General features: G+C 42.0%; 2 protein-coding genes across 4 annotated transcripts in view; both read right to left on the bottom strand.

The window, feature by feature from the left end:
• Nucleotides 1-5,175, bottom strand: dap (death-associated protein). Its single transcript, XM_088364227.1, has 4 exons — nucleotides 4,964-5,175; nucleotides 4,030-4,129; nucleotides 1,787-1,829; nucleotides 1-1,397 (listed from the first exon to the last, which is right to left on the bottom strand). The coding sequence occupies exons 1-4, from the start codon at nucleotides 5,016-5,018 to the stop codon at nucleotides 1,278-1,280; spliced, it is 318 nt and encodes a 105-aa protein (XP_088220353.1). The 5' UTR covers nucleotides 5,019-5,175; the 3' UTR covers nucleotides 1-1,277.
• Nucleotides 5,176-8,484: 3,309 nt separating this feature from the next.
• Nucleotides 8,485-17,384, bottom strand: part of ctnnd2a (catenin (cadherin-associated protein), delta 2a) — a 119,776-nt gene continuing 110,876 nt past the window's right edge. For all 3 annotated transcript variants that reach the window (XM_088364220.1, XM_088364223.1, XM_088364222.1), the window contains 4 exons: nucleotides 14,466-14,592; nucleotides 11,398-11,529; nucleotides 11,063-11,133; nucleotides 8,485-10,745 (listed from right to left, as the gene is read on the bottom strand). In XM_088364220.1, the coding sequence (XP_088220346.1) occupies nucleotides 10,341-10,745; nucleotides 11,063-11,133; nucleotides 11,398-11,529; nucleotides 14,466-14,592 (735 nt within the window). In that variant the 3' untranslated portion in view covers nucleotides 8,485-10,340. The remainder of the gene's footprint in view (nucleotides 10,746-11,062; nucleotides 11,134-11,397; nucleotides 11,530-14,465; nucleotides 14,593-17,384) is intronic.

The following is a 17,384-nucleotide window of genomic DNA, read 5'->3' as shown; positions in this document are numbered from 1 at the left end:
TCAAGATTCTCTATATCTTTATTTACTATGACAAGCACAACCAATACCAAACTCCAGTTGAAACATTTGAAGATGTAACTCAAAGAGAAATGTGAAAGACAGCAACAGTAAATTCTTCATTTCAAAAGGAAATTACTTCTGATTCATCGCAAAGAGTGTAGACATCTTTTACTTCCTGAACATTAGTGCTGTGACCAATCAGTATAAGTGCATGGTGTCCTGATATGTTTAAAACACACCAATCTTGTGCTAAAATGAACACTAGCACACAACCAAAAAGATGGAATGTACTTTTTTTTTCATTATGATCCTACTTTTGTAATCTTCAATTTACATATTGGCTTTTTTAGGGCAGCAGGGCTTTGTTTAGCGTGCTCTATCCAGGCCTTGGTCTGTTAAAGCTTCAACAACAGAGGGAGGGGGGGGGGGGGGAAGGGGGACCCCCAAAAAACCAGCATGCATACTTGTTGCTTTTGATATCAGATACACTCACAACGGATTTGGCTTCATTAGCTGCTGAAATAAAAAGAAAAAGTATGCAGGCACTGCTGGATTATCTTTGCTTGAAGCAGTCTGCGTGTGCAGACGCCATGAATAACACTGCAGTGATGAGGAGGATGCAAAAGCGATAGTTAACAGTTGACACAGCTAACTAAGCAGTTGATACGCAATTATTTTAAGACACTAATAATTCAGTTCAAAGGAATCTTGCCTTAATTAGAATCCGACCAATTAGTGGGTGCACTGCCGGAATGTTTATTGGTTATACCGCTCGCTCATTTTCTTTTTTGTGGCTGTCGTGCAATGTGGCAACTGTCTGACTATGAAACTATTTTTGCGTTTTGACTTTTTTGTTATATTATCCAGAACACGTGGCCTCTATGATTTGCTGTTAGGGTCTTTTGGTCTGTTGTATGTACAAAGCCTTTCATCTTATGAACTAGTTCACTGGTCTATTATTGTATTGATTCGTGTGAGCGACATCAATTATGACTTTCAAAAAGATTTACCTTAAAGGAGACAAAAGCGCAGGACAATTAGCGCAGCACCGATGCCAGGCAACTTATGAGGACTGGATTGAAACAATGGCAATACTGGTATTAGGCCACCGCTACAGACAACTTCCACATCACACAACAGTTAACAAAAACAAGAAAAAAAATAATAAAAATAATACGACCGATCAATCAAAGGGCGTGTGCCGAGCAGGAAACCGTGTTCAATTGGGAAGGCCGACTGGTGGAGTTAGCATGGCCACAGCATAGCGAGCGCCCGGCTCACTTGCGGGGTTGATGGATGTGCTGGTTGATGTGCTGAGAGGGGGGCAGCTTGGGGATGCCAGGCTGGGGCTTCTGGTGCGCCACCTGGGCAGCAGCCGGGGTGAAGTCCTTATCGCCCTGAAACCATCAGCCAAAAGGATGTCACAAGCAAATAGGAAATTTTACAAGAATCCAAGTGTGGGAAGGGTAACGGTAAAGCCGCCATCTGCTCTGCAGCTGCAAACTCTTACTGATATTAAAAAAAAAAAAAAAAATCTCATCACAAATTGGATTAGAGAGGGACTTTGCTATTTCAAAGAGGAATGGAGTATTTTAATAAAAAAATAAAATCATGATCCTGTTAATATCTGCTCCAGTTTTCTTCCCTTATGTTTCTCTCATTATTCATTATGACTATCAAGTTAGAATATCATTCATTTATATTCCATACAAACTCATTGTAAGATTACAAGCACTTATATTTCCACTACATTAATATTATATCTCTGAATAAATGTACGTGTTACCTTGGTAACCACTCCAGACACAATCACCGGGGCCTTGGGTGGACTGAAAACAAGAGAAAAGCAAAGTATACAAAATGTTTCGTAGCGGGCCGAAGGGTGCCGAAAGGGCAGAGAAGGACACGTGGAGCCAAACACCTTCATAACAATAATAATGGATCATCACAGAGGAGGCTGGAGGTGGGTGAGCGTAGACAAAAAGAAAGGGATGACGGCAGAAGAAAAGACGAACGAAACGAGCGCACGCCTTGACCTTGACGTGACAAACGAGCGCCGCCGCCGTCTAATTTAACAGCCTCGTCACCCCGCGGTAATGGTGACTGCCTTCAGAAATCCCCCTCAAAGACATTTAGGAACCTTTAACAATAGTATACGTAGCAATTGAAATTCATTCAAGTCAAAAATATGAGGATATATATTTTTTTTTACTGAGTAAAACTGATTCCAGGTGCCATTCATTTGTCTTTTTGAGTTCCTAGTTTTAGAACATGAATTTGACCAATTAAAAAAAAAAAAATCAGCCTGTAAATAAGAGCTATGATTAGAGTACAATTACCCAAACCTATGACTAATTAGTTTCATCCAATTCCACCAATTACTACCTAGGTTACTGAATTGACATTTGATGAAAAACATTTTTAGGACATCTTTTTTGGACTAAATGTTGGTGTGCAGAGCCTGCAGGGGGAAGCAGAGAGCTGTGGACTTTTGCCTCAAGAAAGAAAGCATGAGAAAGAGAGTCTGAGGGTGAGAGAGGAAAGTCAGGGTGTTAATACAACACTCAGAGTTCAAAGAGTAAAATATGTCATTATATACATTTTTTTTTTTTGTAAGCAGCAACTCTTCGACCCACCCACAGCGCCGTGCTTCTGCAGTGCAGAAAGTTTGTTGCCGTGGGCAAGGAGGCGGTTGCCATAGAAACTAACACATGCTGCACTTTCTTCATTTGTCGGCATCTCGCCACTTAACTTTAACTCAGAAGAGAGAGAGAGAAAAAAAATCAAACACGTGATAAACCCTTGGCTTCTGTAATATTTTCTTACACGGAGCTGACCTTTTGTGTTCTTCTGATCCTCAACTTTCCTCCTCATCTCCCATGTAAACAGGGCTCGCCATCACTCCACCTCCCTTTGCCCCATCTGTCCATCTGGGCAAGATTGGTTTGGGCAGGTGCTCCCCTGACTACAACGCTTCAGTGGCCGCAGCTGATGTGAAATTTACCCACTAGCCACCTGCTTGACGTCCATCAGTGTGACTCATGGAGGGAACAGTTCGAGCGGGGGTTTTATTGATGGAGTGCAACTATGGCTCTACACACCAACTTTTTTTGTGGACAAAGAGAAGAGTAAAAATGAGCCATTTTCCTTTTAAACCCACTTACCATACACATTTTTTCCTTTCTCTCTTTAGAACAGGGGTGTCAAACTCATTTTTTTTCACGGGCCGCATTGTAGTCATAGCTTCTTTCGGAGGGCCATTATGACTGTCAACCCGAATAAATGTATCCAAATCGTTTTCAAATCAGACGAGTAAAAACTGGTCAAATATTTAAAAAAAAAAGATATTAAAAGTGAAGACAATTTGCAATTCTAGTAATGACACATGAATTTGATGCACAATTTGTCTTGGCGGGCCACATAAAATGATGTGGCAGGCCGTATCTGGCCCCCGGGGCCTTGAGTTTGACACTATGACTACATATCCTGTGGCGCAACCAAGTGAGGAAGTGCACAACAGCCTAGAGATTATACTATATATATCAGTAATATATTTATTTATTTTTTGAATCTCACTTTGAGGAGATAACTATTGAAAAAAAATTCACTGCATTTCTCCAGATATGCATACCCGATTTTACTCCACAAGAAGGCTAAAATATTACAAACAGATCTCTGAAGGATGCAGCTCAGTCTATCAAAAGTCAGTATTATTATCTTGGCGGAGGCAGATATATATATATATATATGTAGTTTTTTAGTTTGCTCAGGTGTATCTAATGCTATGGATGTTGAGTGCATATAATTGAGTGTGACCCAAAAAAATGCATAAAATTACTGAATTGATGGTAAATCTCTCTGCTGTGCAGCGGTTGTCAGCTCTCATCAGCACAAAACCTGATAATGCAGCATGTGAATATACCATCTGCACCCAATTCATACTATTTGCAAATGGGAACGGGAATTCACTCGAAGGAAAAATAGTGTTGGACTATGTTAGAAGTGTTTGTGCATTTCATTTAGGCTTACCTACTGCTCACATACTGCTCTTCATCGTCATCTTTTGGTGGGGGTTCCGGAACAGGAGTCGCCTGGTGCTTCTGCACTATCCTCATACCTCCGGCCTTGACTGCAACATAAACATGTTTCAGGAAGACATTTTTAGTCATGAGGGAATAGTTCTTCCTGTGGGCTGCAACAAATGTTAAAAAAACGTCGCTTATCCAATCACAAATCTTACAGCATTGGTGGCGACGTTTACATGCAAAGGGCTCTAGAGTGCCTGCAATTTGCTTGCACAGGCGCCTTCCCTCATTTCAAAATGGAAACTGAAAAAAACTGAGTTTGCTCATTCAAGTTGCTGCTGTGTGAGCACCACTTTGACCATGTTTAAGAATGTACCACTCACTGAGAAGGGAGAAAGTATTTTCTTTAAAATCATAGCATGTGCATTGCAGCAATTCGTACTTGACAGTGACCTTTGAACTCAAAAGAGCTGACATTGGAATGTCACCTTATCTGACTGTGTTATCAGTGCAGCTGCTGAGGCCGCCATGGCCTGTCCACGTACACGTTCTGTCTGTCTGTCTGTCTGTCTGTCTGTCTGTCCACGGACCTGGCTGCTTACTGACCTCCACGTCACCACTGCAACAGTGTCACTACGCTCTTGTCACACGCATCTGAATAATAATGATAATTACAAATGCGTGCTGTGATTTGAGACGTTCATGTGGCATCACTCGTCTTTCCGGTTGTAAAAACACGGGAGAAATAAGGAATGCGTACAACTGAGTGAATTGTCGACGACGAAGACAAAACTAACGTTGTCATTTGTTGATAAGTGATTTGTTTTCACGGGTATGTGGCTATTTCAGTGCATTAAAGCACATTACACACAAGTAGAAACAATAGGCCTTGACAAGCAGCATAGACTGTAAATAAAAACAACCAGTAGTAGCTTTACCTGCAGGAGGGTGTCCACCCCTGGTTTCGATCTTTTCTTTCGGTGGAGACGACATACTTGAGGTTCCAAAGTATGTTGATGACAAATCACAGCATGCACTTGAATCTTCTCGCTTTATTCTGGCCTGAATTGAAGACGGAACTCCAGTCCAGAGTCGTCAACGTGGCTTTTTCCTGAGGATTGTTTAGGAACGATGCGTCATGACGTCACGTGTTCAGCGTGCGTCATGACGTACGACGTATATTGACAAAACTTTATTGACAGAAAAAGAGTAAAGCAATACAAGGTGAAAACATTTTCCATATTTAATGAGAAAGCGCTTAAAGTCCGTGTTGCAGCATTTTTAAATCACGTTAAAAAAATTGCAAATATTAAATATAGTAAATATTTTCAAAATTTTCTTCTTGCATTGGATGTACATTTTAGTAAGCTACTTTTTATTTACTTTGCTTTTTAGTGTCTAATTATTTTGTTTTGTATGTGCTTTTAAATATTGCACTTGTAATGTGAAGCACATTGTAAATGTTTTAATCACCGAAAGCACATTGAATTACCTTTGGTATGAAATGCACTATATTGCCTTACTTGCATTTTATTCTGTCTCAGCATCAGCTTAAAGTAGTCCATTTATTAAAAGACATGTACCATTGAATACAGCTGAAAATTGCACGGCACAGCGTTAGTGGCAGTCTTGACAAAATATTGGGCCTAAATTGGAAGAAGACTGTCCCCTGAGGAGAGTGCTGACACCAAATCAAAAGGCCAAGGGTTCACATACAGGTCAGGACAATGCATTGGGAACAGTGTTCTATTATGTGCTAGTAATTTTAAAACTAAAACTCTGATTCAACAAGACAAGTTGATTATGATGTGATTTTTACTGACAACACATCAGCAGGGAATACATCAAGCAGAGAGAGACATTACTTTTAAACTTACCGATACAGTCAATCAGCACTGAGTGACACATCCATCTGGCACTTTCTCATTAATCATGTACAGTAAACATGTCCACGAAAGAAATCGTACTTTACACAATATAGAGCGTTGAGGAAAAGCTTGCATTGAGGATTACATGACATGATTAGCCACCCATTCTTTGCTGTGTCCCATGAAAATTCCATTGACAATTGTGTTCATGTCGAAGAAAAGTAGCACTTCAATTCATTTTACTCTCCAGATGTGAGCACTTTGTGCCCTGTGGGAATGGTCTGTAATGTCCCTGAAGCAGAAAAATAACACAGAGCTCCATCTAAAGCTCCACCATTACCTCTGCTTTCCTTTATGTGCCATTTTGGGCACTCCCTCCATGTTCTCCTTGACCTTTTCCCCTCAGATGTCATATAAAGAGCTGCGACTCAGAGCGGAGAGCAGTCATTTACTCAAGAGTGTAACTCCACGGTGTATATTAAAGCAGCTCCGGGTGGAATCCTTTTCAGAAGTCAGCGATCTCAACACCTGCCCATGGTTGATAACTGCGTGTGTCGGGGCCTTGGAGAGGAGGGGCACTCGGTCGAAGTCTTGGAGAGAGACAGAATGAGGACGTCACAGGTGAATGCTTTTGCTCAAGCTGACAGGTTCACGCACCCGCATGCACGTGCTCCCTTCCCTCAAATGCACGAAATCACGCCTTGGACAGGCATGCACACGAGAGGTGCACGCATACACCCATCTCTGCAGGAGACAGCTGGCTTTCCTGCAGCATGACTTACATGCATGAAGAGCCATGTTTGGAAAAATATTTGTAATCGAGTCAGCTGAGTGCTTGTCTCTAAAGAATGGAGAGCTAGACCAGAAAGGGTGGTTATTAAACGGAATATGCTGGCAATCAAAAGTAATTACCTGGTGTGAATACCGTCGCTCCAAACAGCAATCTTAAACGTCATCAAAACAATAGAGAGAAATTGCACTCAGCCTCACACCCCCATACACACATTAAACTTACCTCTTGTTGACAGTGAAGAACCAATAACAGCCTCATTTTTAAAGCTATCTCCTGTTTTGTTGGGAATTTTCATTTCCTTCAAGCTTTTCGGTTTAATCATCCCCAGAACGGAACCGACGGCAACAAAAAAACAAATCATGAAACCAAACGGAGCATTGACAAACAGCAGTGCAAAGATAATAGTCAATATTAACACTTCATCTCGGCAAATGTCTGCTCATAAATGCTAACCACATGCTGTTTCAGATCTGCTGAATGCATAAATAAGTGTCTGTTTACGAAAGTGCTCCTCATTCCACCTTAAAGGTGCTGCTGATCAAAGGCTGTCGGTGTTGCTTCCAAGTGTCAAGAAAAAAAATGCAGAAGATGCACATCTAAGGGGGTCGTCTGGGTGAAAACCTAAGAGCGAAAAATGTTTGAAGCAGAAACCTTTTAACGAGAACGGGGGGGGGGAAAGGGAGAAGTTCTACACGACTCAAGAGTGCCCAATTTCTGCAGCTGGCTCGTACGAGAACACGTAGCATCGTATTTGAACTCAAATATTAACCGGTTAAGTCTAGTTTTGGCTTTAGTGCTTCCTTTAAAATTTGAAAACCACTTTTGCAGCAAAAAAAAAAGAACTTGTCATTACTTCTTCAGTTTTTCTGTCATCCCTGATTAAAGAATAAGCATTGCTGTATGGAGGGTAAGTCTGTCACCATGGTAATTTGGGCCTTGTTATTAGCAGCATCTCTCGGACCGCAACGCAGAGCTGTCACTCTACGCCAGCATCAAAGTGAAATATAAGCTCCCCCATCGTGTTCCGACATGGCTAACTGCCATGCCGCGTAAGTATATTAGGTTTTTATCAGAGGAAGCAACAGTGATATACAAAGCACAGTTACATTAAATGTTCCCACAAAGCCTGTCAGTCAAGCTCCCATTAATTATGTTTAGGAGCTGATCAAGATATTCACAGTGCTGCTTGATGGAAGAATCTGTCCAAAGGCAATGCAAAATGACATTACTGTATTTAGACATGGACCATGATGTTTCAACATATCTACATCAGTTAACAACTATTGAGACTTTCAAAGTCCTAGACTCTCTCCAAGATAAAAATAAGCCAAATATAATATTATTATTATTTATTATTATTAACAGTTCATTTCTGCACCACTGCAAGCATGAAAACATGATGCAATTCCTCTTTGACATTGTTAAACTGAAAATTAGTACTTGTGAATGAGACCAATTTTACAAACCTCTTATTTTATATAATTGGATTCTGTACCTAATAATTATCTTGTTGTGGTGAGCACATGCATATTTATGAAATTTGCCTAGGAACTCATAACAGTGAACAGCAAACACTGGCTATGTTTACATGGATGCTTTTATTCGGATTAAAAAGCCTGATCGGAATAAAAATGCTTCATGTTCAGAAGCAATTTCAGCTATGTAAACGTAGCCACTTTTAGGTGATCTTTTAGCTTGGCTTTGACCAGCGAGTGGAAAAGAGCAGCTCTTGGAAAAGTAGTATAAGTGCACCAATCTTTGTCCACCACTTCAACTCACATAAAAAGACTCAATGACATTTTTGGAAAGAGTCTTCTTTTTTAATTATGATTTCTCCTTGTGTTCAAGTACGGTCCTTTCTCAGCAGGGTCATTTAAGAAGCATGGATACACAACAACACACAACTCGCACCAGAGCCTGAGCATCTTCAGGTAGGATTTCTCTTTAGTTCCATCCAGGGGAAGGACGGGTGGGCGGGCGGGGCGCCAAGGAGCTGCAGTTTCCACGATTAGAGCAAATGAACTAAAGTCCTGTTTGTACACCACGTCATGTTATTTTTTTTTTCCCTCTGCAAACATTGGTTGCGTTTCAGTGACACGGATATCTGCACATAAAAATTATATATTTATATTCATATATTTATAGATTTATCATTCTATATTAACAATTCATTCTAGTGATTTGACCGTGATTAGCAAAACCAGACTGACTGTCGGTAGGAATGCCTTGCGTGGACACTGTTTTGTACAGAAACCCACACCCGCGCACACAGACACACAACAGAGGCATACGCACACTACTTCACACATGCATGCATAAATACGCTCACCCGAGTTAATGTGTCTACGCACAGGCCACGCATTCTGTCACCGACATGCACACAAACGCACACTCATCCCCACACGCGCCCACATTTGCTCAGCTGACACCAAGGACAGCAGCTCTGCGCTGCACATCTAAGGGAAGTTACCCACAGTTCCCAGCAATATCCACATCAGGGGGCATAGCCACAAAAAAGTTACAAACTGCAGAGCGAGACATCCAGTCCGTGTCTGGAAACCGAGACAGAAAGTCCCTTTAAAGTCATCCAGGGGTCAAAGTTTGGCAAGCTTTTCTTGTCCTTTGTCACTTTAGTTTACATTGGCTTGTACAATATTTACTCCCGAGGAAGTGATGATGCTCCCCGCTAAAGACAAGACGAACCTTCCCAAACACACACACTGTGCTTGGAAATGTTTTTTTTTTTTTTTTTTTTTTTTTTAGGCAGTGAAAAAGCACTTCTTGCTTCGGAATTGAACAACTCTCTGCACGTGTGCATTTCCATTTTGCACCAAAATATTCAATTGGATGAAGGTCGACAATCACAAATACTGCAAAGCTGGGATCGTGCTGACTTCCACCGCGGTGATGAAGTCTGCGTCTTGTGTTAGTTTCAATATTTTTTTAGACTGCTTTTCTCTTAAAAACAAATGCATGGGGGGAAAAAAGTGTGCACAGTTACATCAGCAATACATAAAATGACATCTTGAAAAATCTAAAAAAGTAGAAAAAAATAATGACATTCCTTAAAAATAAATCGAGATGCAAAGCAGGGGTTTGAATCAGTGCTACGTTTAGATGAAGTGGAAAAGACCCACTTTTCTCCTCATGTGCTTCCATTTTTCCTGACCTCCTCCAGAAGCCTCGTGCAAGTCATCCTCTCCTGCTCTCGCTGCCTTCAACTAAAGGTCACGACTCCTCCCGCGAATAAAAGCCTTTACTCATTCCATCGCCATTATACAGTCATCCCTCGCTTGTCTCTTCCTCTTTAGTCATCTCCCTTTCTTTGCTTTCTTTCTCTATTTATTCTGCCCACTGTGTTTTTGGCTCTTTGCACGCCTTGCACTCACTCACTTGAGCGGGGCTGAGACTCAAGACAAAGTGATCTGTGGTTAAACAAAAGAAGAAAAAAAATGCATGCACATGCACTGTTTGTCACTTGACCTGACGATGACTCTTTCTTGCTTTTTGTTTTGAGAGAGCATACAAAGTCCTTGTCAGGGTGTTCAAGACTACTATGCAAACTTGATGTGCTTGGAAAAAAAAAAAATCCCCTCCACATACAGAGACATTTTTAAATCATCATCAACATCATCATCCTCCTCCTCAGTCTAATTAGACCCATGAGTCAGGCGAGGCTGGATAGTGGCTGGTCTCGTAGTTCAGTTCGCTGTACGGCCGCGAGGCTGAATAGAAGTCTACATAGTTGCCAGTGGACTTGAGGCCCAGATGCATGCGCAGGTCCTCCCGGGGGTCCCGGGGTGGCCCGGCGGTGCTGGGAGGCTGCTGGGGTTGGGCCTGTGCTTGGACCTGCGGCTGGGGCTGGGTCGGCGGAGGCGGTCCCTGTTCCTCAAAGTAAGCCTCGTCGAAGCTCCTGCTCTGGCTGTGAGGGGGCGGCTGTGGAGGCAGAGGCTGGGGGAAGGAGGGAGGGGGTGGGTAGTGGTCGTAGTCTTTTAGCATGGCTGTTGACGGACTGTCCTGTTGAGGCTGCGGGGGTACAGTGCAGGGCTGAACTGGGGCCTGTTGAGGATGCAAGGGGTCGTGGGTGGTTGAAGAGCAGCAAAGGGAGGTATGGAGGGAAGCGGAAGGTGAGGTGATGGGAGAGAAGGCTTTCAGGCAGTGGAGATAAACACCAAAGGAAAAGATTGGTGGCCACATGCTGCGTATTCATTTGAACATGCACATCTGTTGCATTGTCATACAAAATACATTTAAAAACAAATCTGTGAATGACAAGGTCTACTATTTTGTCGTGTAGCTCTTCTCTTTGTGTTACATCTTTATTTGACAGGCTGTAGAAATGCATTCAAAAAAACAAATTTGGACTGTTAACTCACCTGAATTGGCTTGATATCATCACTGCTAGTCAGGTATGAGTTTCGGAACAATGTTGATGTTCCACAGGACACTTAAATGGGAAAAAAGAGATTATTAATGACATTTATGTGCGGAGTGCCTAAAAAGATGAAAAACACTTTTTTTATTCCTATTCAGTTCAAGGAACTAAGACGAAAAGAAACATCGCAAAGATGCTAAAGGAGAGAAAAGTGATTACGTACGAACCAAACAAAAACACAAAGAGCTTTCCAAAAAACCGACAACAATGCGAGTGGCTGAAAAGAACGACCCACAAAACACACGCGCGTGCGCTCACACTGATACTCGTACACACCTGCCATGCCATCTTTCCGGGAAGTGTGCTCGCCTTTGTTGCTATGGAAACCGGCGTTGGTTGCCGTGGAATCATAGTCCATCTTGCGTTCCTTTAGACTCACCATCTCTCTTGGAGAGGCCGGAGCGCTTGCTACGCACGCACAATGCACACACATGCAAAATAATGAGGACAGCATGAGAATTCACACCTCTTCATGGCCACATTTGTGGATGCATTCTGGCTTTTCAAGGTGCATAATCATTAGTTTACATTTACCATGTCAGGATATAGGATCACCAACCACAAATTGCTCATTGTTAACAAATCAAAATTGATGAAAAAGTTTGGAGGTTACCCAGACAGATTTATGACACTGTTCTGGGGATAATATTTTACCAGTTGTTGCGTTACCTTTTCAGTTTCATACACATGAACGCCTCATTGCACACACGCATAAGCGCACTTATAATAGTTTAAATTGCAGATTTACCCCTAAATGTTGGTAACTTCTGTCTGTCTCTCTCCCTCCCACCTCACCCCTTTTCTCACTCTTGCTCTCTCGTGCACACGCACGCACGCACACACACCATGTAATCCCCTTATAGCATATTCAAAGTGCTTACTCAGTCCCTCTTATCTTGACACATGGGATTGCCAGAATGCTGCCTACCTACCTGCTTGGCCGCCCGAATATCAGCCCCCTCAGTTTGCTTAGCTAAACATTCCTGTAACCACTCCACATATGTGTAGTGCATTAATGTATTGCAAGATTAGCCAGAGGCTTCAAAGTGAAGGACACTCTAAAAATACTCAGTCTGGAACAGTCCAGTCTGACTTTGCAGGTAACTGCGACTGCAACTTTACTGCATCATGCCCTGAGATTTGATTTTGGAACATTATTTAGCTATAAGAGCAAAACATTGCATATTGCTTTGAATACAGCATAAAGCCCTAAATGTGTGGAAATGATGCCGTGTCAATCAAACTTGAGCTCTTATACAATGAGTAAGTGCATAACATTTTCAGTCTCCCTTTGTATAGAAGGAAACATTTTCCTCACTTCAATGCAAGACTTCAAAAATAAGGACAAAAAAAAAAACGAGAGCCTTTGTTCTCTTTGGCGTCCCTCCTATATCATGATGACAGCAGCGAGGCAAAACTACCCAAATAGAATAAAGGTTTTAAAACAGATTTTCGCAAGTGTCTTTAGAAATTCTCTTTTTTTATTTGAACACAAAAGGACTACCTATTACGATTCAAGTCTTCTGTGCTTGACATTTAAAAGCAAAAGAAAAATTCACCCTCTCTTATCTGCCTCCCAGTTTTTAACAAGAGTGTATGCTCACACAAGCGAAGCGAGGCCAACTTTAATCCAAAAACAGAGCTTTATCTTGTTAAGGACATTACAAAGAACTACAGTCAATTGGGGTGGCTAACACGATGACGTACAAACGACCCACTCCATAGCCACATAACCGATGACTTCTTATGTTTGCTGAGTGCAGACTGAGTCGTGCCGACGACTTTTGCTGGCAATTGTGTTAACTTTAGAACATCTTTGAAAGTGCGTCCTTTCATTTTTTCTTGTGTTGGCTTCGAACTCCATATGTCATTAAACTAGTGATGTCACTACTTGCAACAAACGCCATTCCCACTCAACAACAGCCTTGAAGGTTTGAAATTAGTCACACAATGCAGAATTCATTTTTTTCTTCAAACGATAATTACGTTACTAGCTCTGGCCACAAGATAAATACAAGAAGAGAGGGCTTTTTTTTCCAACAGTAAAAATATCATTTTGACACCTGGGGTAGATTCCTTTAGGGAGCGCGCTGTGACCTGACACCCACAGAGATGTTGCCAACACCCCTGGTTACCGTGGCAGTCTAGCTGGGAGCCTTGTTCTATCAGTTCTAAACACAGCAGGATCCCCACGGCAGCCATGTTGGATACAAAGGTCTCCTTCTCGCTCTGTCTTCCTGCCAGCAGCACAGCCTAACACCTCCCCTCCAAACTGTCTTCTCCCCCAACCCTCTAACACACACACACACACACACACACACACACACACTCCACCATCATTACCCCCGCCCTCTTTTTGGATGCGTTTCCAGGGTGCCAAATCATGGAGCATATGCAGGCCGAAGATACAGATGCGCATTCATGTGTGCGCGATCAGACGTTAAAGGGACAAAGAAGGATTAGTGGAAGAGTAAAAAGGTGGAGGAGAGGTGAATAGACATTATAGCCCTCACAAACGCATACGCACAAACCTGACGAACATTTCAATGTCACCGTCCAAGGTCAAATCCTCATCCCTGCATTAACAGTGGTTTAATACCTAATTCTTCTCTCACACTCTGTTTATCATCCCTCTCTTTGCTGTCACCACATACACATACATGCATGAACACACACATGGATCCCTTGCTGGGTCCTTGAAGAATCCTTAAGCCGGGAGGAAGGAAGGAAAAGTACTTTTCTGCCTCATCAGCCTGCTAAGCCTGATGCGGAGAAAGCGCAGCTAAAGGCTCCTTGACGACGGATGCTAACAGTTGATGCGCTCTTTGCAAAGCATGAAGGCCACGGGCTCAAGTGAAAGTAATCATGCTTTAAGTATGTGAGCGGTCAGCACAACTTCGAAGACTGACTGCTAAATGTTCAATGATTGGGAAGTTGCATCAATTGAAAGTCATGAAAAAATATAATAATGACGTTGCAGCAAATGTAACCCACTGGTGGGGTACAATGAAATAGATCAGAAGAAACTCATGTTCTGTTAAATAGATCAAACTATTAACCCATATTTTAACTTTCAAAAAAGCGGAAATAGAACAGATTTGTACCCTGTATTTTTAGTACTTTAACAGTTCAAAGAAGACTTTTGTAAATGAAGGTCCCAGTGATCTTTGCAAGCAGTCAAAGATGGTACAAGGTTACATTTAGTTCAAATTAAATATTAAATCTTAACTTGAATGACTTCACAGGAAGAAGAATTTCACTGCATGTAAATATCTTTGCTGCAATTATGGTATGATGTTGACAGCATACACACATTTGACCATGTTTGCTTGTTGTTTACTCACCGGAACGGTTGTTTGGAGACGTCCTGATGGGGGATACAGAGGGAGTTCGAGAGGAAGAGTAAGGTCTCTGTCGGTCTCGCTCTATTGTGGAGGCAGAGCCCACAAAGTGATACTGGGAGTAGCCATCCTGGCGTCAAAATGCACAAGAGCAGACAATTAGCATGAGATTTTTTTGTTTATGTTCACCTATCTGTGTAGAAATTCAAACATTTTGAGATATATAAGTTATTCCAATTGAAAATCAACTGGTTGTAAGATATTTGGGTGATAAGCTTTTTGCAATTTTTTTTGACAGTTTATGTACGATTCTTTAATAAAATCCAGTTCGATGGAAACATCAGGAAGCAAAACAAATGAGCTTCAACCAAAGTCATCATAAATGTATGATGAACAATTTGTGAAAAAAGCAACAGCTTCATTTAAACAATTGTCCTTTGTAGTTATCTTCCGCTGTCCCTTCCAAAATGTACTTTCAGTGCCAAAAATTGACATAACCACATCAATCACCTCTTTCATGATCAACAATTATTCTGAACAGGAAAAAGAAAACCGCCCACAACACAACTGGCCAACACAATTGAAGACATTTGCATCAAGCCTGAGCATCATCTTATTACTTTTCTGGCAGGGACATTTTAACACAACAAGTTGGCATGAATAATTACTGCAGAGCCAATGGCTTTTCTCTATGCGTGTGTATTGGTTTAGCAGTGATTGGAGCAAAGCACTTTTCAAAAATGGATTATGATAGTCTGCAACAATCACAGAGCTGGAACCCAATTCAATTTAGCATTAAGATAATTGGCTACCTCTGAATACAAACCACAAGTAGATGATGAAAAAAAAATTAAGAGATGTGCTCCATCATTGCTTTGCTGTCTGGGGGGCATGAGCTTAGCAACGGCTTCTGGCGTGCATACATTGGGGTCGGGAGGTGCTGGGCTGAAGCATTTAAGTGGAAGTACAGGCGAGAAAGAGGAGGAGGAGGAGGAGGAATTAGATGAGGCAGAAAGGGGAGGACAAAAGATGACAGCAAGTAATGAGAGCAGAGAGGAATGAGGCAAGTAAGTGGAGGGCGATGTGGCTCAGAGCTAGAATGGTTGGGGGTTCAAACGCCAGCCATTGTGACCGTGTCCTTGAGCATGCCATCAGGAGCAACACTGAAACTTGCTCATCAGTGTGACGTAGCAAAAAGTAGAAAAAGCGTTACACAAGTGACAGCCCATTTAATGGCAAGACAGTAATGAGCGAGGCAAGCAGAAAGCCATCCAGAGCAATGGATCAAGAAGTAGGCTGTGTCCTCCCTTGACTTTCCCGCCGCAGCAATGAAGACAAATAGAAGGTGGCTCCTCAGGCACCCAGTGCGTCAAAAGGTGGATCCATTCCAGCCATCTATACGCTTATCATGTATCTATCAGCTCACTCTTTTTCCCAGCCAGCACACATCTCATTATAAGCCATGTAACCTCCTGATGGTACATGCCGCTAGCACGCAATTGGACGCTGTCAAAGTGTCATGTTACTCAAATGAACACAGTCACTGAGTATTGAATAATGAATGCATTTGGCGGTGAGCGATGGGAGCAATCTGCCGCGAGTGGATACGGATCGTTCATCGGGACCTCCGATGAGCCGCGGGGGTCTTTCAGGGCGCGCACAGGCCATACCGGGAATAGTTAAACATTCAGGTGATTTAATTCACAAGATTGATTCTAGAGGAGAATACGTATGGGTTGCTTTAAGGCAGATTAGATGAAATCGTTATTAGCATGTTTGCCTCACAGTCAGGAGTTTTTTGTTGGCTGACCTGGTCCCTATTCAGGGGTCAGAAGTCAATAGGGGTCAACTTTAAATTAAGGTTAAAAAAATAAGTCTACATTGGTCCGCTTCTTGCAAATGTCAGGAAGGGGAAAAAAAAAAAAGATGATTGTGTTGTTTAACTATTCCGCATATTGTGGCTGCAGAATTAGTTTAAGGTCATGCAGCTGCAAGGCAAAACGGGATTGTAGCACTAACAACTGAAATGGATGTTTGTGTGTTCAATGCTTCTCTCGCAACCTTAATCTTTAAATTTTCAGATTTTCACGGTGTCAGATGCTCTACCTGACCTTTGCATGCTTTATTTTCCTTCACTAAAATACCGTTGCTAGCTTCCAAATGAGTAATCGCAGCACCTTTTGATTTTTTATTGCATTCCTGCTGTTTCTTTTCTTATATATAAGAGGAGAGCGAGTTCATTTTCAAGTTGCTCGTCTAATCATCACCCTGGATGAAAAATAAAAGAAAGTTGAAAATAAGTTTTGAGCCAAAGTTCTTCCACCGTAGTAAACAACTGTGATGTAGCGACTGCGTTGCTTGTCTCATTGCCGCAACGACGTGAAAAACAATATCTCGGCACGCTCTGACATTTTATTTTCAAATGGACTCACTCAGGTATATACAGAGCATCATACACAGTGTGACCTCACACATACACACCTTCCAGACCTTCTCATATCACACTGACACACAGTCACACTGTCAATTACACAAGCCCGGACCATACTGAGAATCTGCCACACTTGTTAGACAGAGCATCTCTCACATCCGGAATCACAACTGGCAAAAGCTCACTTGCACAAATGACCAAAAAGTACTTCAGTGTGTGCGGTTTGATTAAGTCCTGCCGGTCCAATCAAGAAAACGTTGTCACTTTGTTTTTGCTCATCAGTCTGTGACCGAACAATACTGGACATTTGTTGTTGACGCGGATGGTGGAGCGGCGGCGTGCGTCCCTGCGAGCAAGTGAAGCACGAACGCAAACACAAAATGAGGACAGAAGTCATAGAAACCAAATGAATTTGGGTACAAGCGGCGTTTGAAAACACACTAGAGACTTTTTAAACATGATTTATCTTTAAGGCAAGCACCAGTGCTGCT

The sequence above is a fragment of the Syngnathus floridae genome, chromosome 20 (genome assembly GCF_059516105.1).
Source record: "Syngnathus floridae isolate MCC-2025c chromosome 20, RoL_Sflo_1.0, whole genome shotgun sequence".
Classification (NCBI taxonomy): Eukaryota; Metazoa; Chordata; class Actinopteri; order Syngnathiformes; family Syngnathidae; genus Syngnathus; species Syngnathus floridae.
Note: the sequence above shows the minus strand (reverse complement) of the source record. Positions and strands in the feature narration are given on the sequence as shown.

What these genes read in the sequence shown, in the direction of transcription:
- dap (XM_088364227.1), bottom strand. Translation starts at nt 5,018, where the DNA reads ATGTCGTCTCCACCGAAAGAAAAGATCGAAACCAGGGGTGGACACCCT. An exon ending in GAGCAGTATGTGAGCAGTAG is followed by an intron (nt 1,830 to 4,029) that starts GTAAGCCTAAAT and finishes TCTTGTTTTCAG; the next exon opens with TCCACCCAAGGCCCCGGTGA. An exon ending in TGTCTGGAGTGGTTACCAAG is followed by an intron (nt 1,398 to 1,786) that starts GTAACACGTACA and finishes TGATGGTTTCAG; the next exon opens with GGCGATAAGGACTTCACCCC.